Source organism: Sinocyclocheilus rhinocerous, unplaced genomic scaffold (genome assembly GCF_001515625.1).
Source record: "Sinocyclocheilus rhinocerous isolate Xijiao unplaced genomic scaffold, SAMN03320098_v1.1 scaffold2451, whole genome shotgun sequence".
NCBI classification, from domain to species: domain Eukaryota; kingdom Metazoa; phylum Chordata; class Actinopteri; order Cypriniformes; family Cyprinidae; genus Sinocyclocheilus; species Sinocyclocheilus rhinocerous.
In genome coordinates this window covers 970-5,897 of record NW_015631753.1, presented here as the reverse complement: position 1 = coordinate 5,897, position 4,928 = coordinate 970, and the positions used below count along the sequence as shown (strand labels likewise).

The 4,928-nt window shown below is 36.1% G+C and overlaps 1 protein-coding gene across 1 annotated transcript; it reads left to right on the top strand.

The window, feature by feature from the left end:
- Positions 1-397: 397 nt before the first annotated feature.
- Positions 398-4,085, top strand: LOC107741982 (GTPase IMAP family member 5-like; the record flags this gene model as incomplete). The annotated part of the gene is made up of 3 exons (XM_016554811.1): positions 398-446; positions 1,136-1,752; positions 3,260-4,085. Coding segments are annotated over exons 1-3 (1,492 nt in total), but the record flags the coding sequence as incomplete, so codon positions are not given.
- Between the last annotated feature and the right edge of the window lie 843 nt (positions 4,086-4,928).

The following is a 4,928-nucleotide window of genomic DNA, read 5'->3' as shown; positions in this document are numbered from 1 at the left end:
TTTTACAGCTGTTGCATACAGTAACTATCAACTCTATTTCATGCAGCTATATACATTATGTACAAATATAAGTAGGTATAAAATAAAAGTATATACTATAGGTATATCAATGATCTAAAATACTACAAATAATACTTGTTAAGCCAACAGTGACACATGCTTACAAAGCTGTTACAGAAGAAAAGAAACTTTGTGGTTAAAAGCAATGTACCGGATTGTGGTTAAGAAGTCAAGCTCACATGCAAATATTCACACAATGAATTTTGGTGACATTACACAACACACATTAGACAACAACACTGGAGAGTAAATAGCTGGCTTTGAATAAAACACCTTACAGCTACAGTATTCTTATTGCTTTTTCAGGGAATGTTTGTTGTGGGTTTAGAAGTTCAACATGGAGACTGCAGATTGCTGGTATTATAAAACACCCCCAAGATATGCAGGTAAGCTACATTTTCTACATACAGCAAACAGTGCTTATTGTACAGTATGTTTGAGTACTTTTATGCACTTGTATACGTTTGTATCTTATTTTAATTAGCTTGTAAGTACAACTTAAAAGGACAGAACTCTCACCTGCAAGTCTATTGCAGTGTTTCCTGCCCTTTCAAAAAGCTAAATTTGAAATTTATTATTGAAACACTGTAACAAATTGACCAAAATTCAGTGAAAAGGAGAAAAGGAAAAAACACTGTCATTATGTCAATAAATATGGATCTGACATGGGCTATAGGCCTATATATGTTGTTTACATGTAAAGATGTACATTTGCAGTATGATTTAAAAAGGTGCTGTAATTTTGTATTTAAATAAGATAAATTCATAGATAAATATGGATAAATAGATAAATAATTTACATGAAGTTACAGCGAGATATAGTTCATGTATCCCAGCATTTCTATACAAAATGGTTTTCAAAATGGCCCATTTTGTATTTATGCAATGTGAACTTTGAGTTTGTTTGTATTTGGAAATATGATGTTTATTGGCCTCACGGTACATCATCTTCCAGCATCGTTGAACCAAAACCCCCTTATAACTACCTACAAGCTATTACTTGTGTGTGAGAAATGCTGTAGCTCTTGTTTTAGGAAAGGCCACACCTGAGTGACTGTTTTATATCTTCATGCAGAATCCGAGAGAACATTTCACTCACCTGAGCTGAGAATTGTGCTGCTGGGTGTTTCTGGTGTTGGAAAGAGTGCAACAGGAAATTTAATACTGGGCAGAAAGGCTTTTAAAGAGACCAGAACCAGAGTGAGTGAGATACAGAGAGGAAGAGTAGAGGACAGAATCATCTCAGTCATTGACACTCCGGGATTCTTCACCACTGAACTGACTGATGAAGAACTGCATCATGAAATGATAAGGAGTGCTTCTCTCTGTCACCCTGGTCCTCATGTGTTTCTGCTGATGATCAACCTGGAGAGCATGAAAGAGGGGGAGAGGAACCTTATGAAACAAATTGAGGAGAACTTTGGACCACAGGCTTTTAAGTTCACCCTTGTTCTGTTCATTGGAAGAGAACGAATGTCCAGCAAAGAATGGATGGTCTTTATGCTTAGTACAAAATTTCAGGAGCTAGTCAGACACTGCAGAGATAAATATCATGCAATCAACAGTATAAATGAAATTAACCGAACTCACATCTCAAAGCTTCTACAGAAGATTGATGAAATAGTCAAACAGAATTATGACCAGCATTACAATACTGACGTTTACTTAAAGTCCCCAACAAAGATTAAAAAAGTAATGCAAAAACCGGAAGAAAAAAGGAGGACCCAAGAAAACGCAAAGAAAGAGACAAAACAAGAGCAAGTAAAACCGTGTGGAAGACATTTAAAAGTGTAATACAGGAAAACATAACACATACTGTGATCGAACCAGAAAAGGAAACTCTAATTTCTCATGTGAGAAAAACAAAGAAAACTCATGAAGATGAAGAATGGGTTTTTCAAGAATGCAAGAATGTTAAAGTGGGTGATAGTGGATCATTAGTAAGATCAGTGAAATTCTCATATGAACAAATGGCAGAAGTAAATGTGATCCAGAAACAAACAGAAAGCTGGAAAATAAGCAGGATAGGAAAATGGGCTCTGAGAAACACCCAAGCAGGTGAGAATCTAGAAAACTGTCTATTTTATTATTGTCTATATTTTCCTCAAATGTCCCTTTAAAATATGCCCCTTAAAGGAGTAGTTCACTTCCAGAACAAACATTTACAGATAATGTACTCACCCCCTTGTCATCTAAGATGTTCATGTCTTTTTTTCTTCAGTCGTAAAGAAATTATGTTTTTTTGAGGAAAACATTTCAGATTTCTCTCCATATAATGGACTTCTATGGTGCCCCCGAGTTTGAACTTCCAAAATGCAGCATCAAAGAGCTCTAAATGATGCCAGCTGAGGAAGAAGGGTCTTATCTAGCGAAACAATCTGTTATTTTCTAATAAAATTTATAATTTATATACTTTTTAACCTCAAATGCTTGTCTTGTCTAGCTCTGCGTGAACTCTGTTTTTTCCGGTTCATGACATCTCATTTTCTCCTCCAAATTCAAAATCGTCCTACATCGCTGTTTTTCCGTTTTTTTTTTTTTTGTAAAGGACGACCGACCTTCTTTGCATGTTCACTTTGTAAACACTGGGTCGGTGCTTCTGCAGCGATGTAGGACGATTTTGAAGTTGGAGGAGAAAATGAGATGGGATGAGATTCGACATACCCTAACTGTCATGAAAAAAACATAATTTCTTTACGACTGAAGAAAGAAAGACATGAACATCTTGGATGACAAGGGTGTGAGTACATTATCTGTACATTTTTGTTCTGGAAGTGAACTACTTTTTTAAAGTAAACCCAGGGTGCTGTTTGATAAATAATTCACTGAGACTGAGTTTTTGCCATTTTTATTTTATTTACATGCACAACTTGACATGTAAAGTTGCCTACTGTGGTGTGCTTCTGATGTTTATATTTTGCACATTTAAATATATCTTGACCCAGAACCAAAGAATTCACTACTTTGTGTATGTCACATCTATTCATAAAAACATTACTGTTGACAATCATAGGCTATGTGACACGTTATATTGACATTACTGAGGCAAATAAAGTAATTGTAATAAATTAACTTTAGAAATCTCCAATGTCTGTTGCTTGAATTCACAGTCATTGACACCATGACAGAAAAAAACTTGGACATAAAAATAGTGGGCAAATCAATTAATTATAATGCATATTGCATTTGTTTACACAAGTTATCTTCTTCAATCATGTCAGATCTCAGAATTGTGATGGTGGGGAAAACTGGAGCTGGAAAGAACGCAACAGGAAACACCATCCTGGGACAAAAAGCTTTTAAAGAAGAATTTTGTTCTGAATCTGTGACTGGAAAATGCCAACAGTATCAGCGGAGGCTAGAAGGTAGAATTATCTCAGTGATTGACACTCCAGGGGTGTGTGACACATCAATGCGTGAACAAGACCTGAAGGATGAAGTAGTGAGATGTGTAGAAATGTCTCTTCCTGGTCCTCATGTGTTTCTACTGGTCATCAGACTGGATGTGAGATTCACAGTTGAGGAGAAGAACACAGTAAAATGGATTCAGGAGAACTTTGGAGAAGATGCTTTACATTACACCATCATTCTTTTTACTAGAGGGGATCAGTTGAAAACATCTATAGAGGAGTTTCTGACAACAAACAAGCAGATGAATGAGCTAATCAAACAGTGTAAAGCTGGTTATCAGGTTTTTGATAACACAAATGAAAATCAAGCACAGGTTAGTAAGCTGTTATGGAAGATAGACACAATGGTGAAGGACAACAGACGAGAGCATTACACAAATCAGATGTACCAGGAAGCTCAAAGGAAAATCTGGGAAGAAGAAGAGAGGCAGAGAGAGGAGGACAAGAGATTAAGGCAAGAAGAGGAGATAAAAATAAGGAAGGATGAACAAAAGAGACTTGTCAAGACTGCTAAAATGGGAGCCTTGGTGGGAGCAGGTGTAGGAGGAGTGATTGGAGGTGTAGCACTGGCAGCGGGAACTGGATTGGCACTACCTGCAGCTTTAATCACAGGAGGTGCAACTCTTGCAGGAGGAGCGGGCGCAAAACTTATCGCAGATACGATTAACAGGAAGCAGAGTAAAAAATCAGCGAACAAGAAAACAGTTACAGTTATTGCGACACCTTGATTTTATGATTTTACGGGGTTTAAAACAGGAATGCAGGTACAGTAGTATCACGCAGAAGGGGTGAAGAAATCTAAAGCAGCTTAATAGCATAATAGAGTTTTATTCCAGCTTTACTTGTGGTTAATAAAAGAGTGTGAGGATCTAGACTAGAGGATATCCTTAATAATAATTCAAACTTGAAGAAATCACTGATATTAACTGTAGTAAAGTGTTCTCAATACTGTATAAGCTTAACTCTGTACACTCTTTAAAATAAAGGTTCCAAAAGAGGATTTTCATAGCATTGCAATAGAAGAACCATTTAGGGTTCCCCAAAGAATCTTTCTGTTAACAGTGCTTAAAAGAACCATTTATTTAACTTAATATAATATAATAATCTGAAGTACCTTTCCCACTACCTTTTGTGGACTGGAAAGGTTCCATGGATGTTAAAGGTTTTTCATGGAACTATTGATGGTAAAGAATCATTATTTTTAAGAATGTCTGAAATCCAGAGGCCAGTTGTTCAAAAGTAATCTGATCGGATTTTGGTCATCGAATTGGATCAAATCTTGAAAATGGGTTGTTTCTTAATTCGGGATTCTGAATTCGGATTAGATCACAAAATCCACAAAATCTTGGTTTTGACTGAGATTAAATCCTCAATTTGTGTCATTCATTTAGTAAGATTGGGATACTTTTGATCCAAAAAACAAAACAAAAAAAGATTATTTTGATCCCAGCAGAAGGA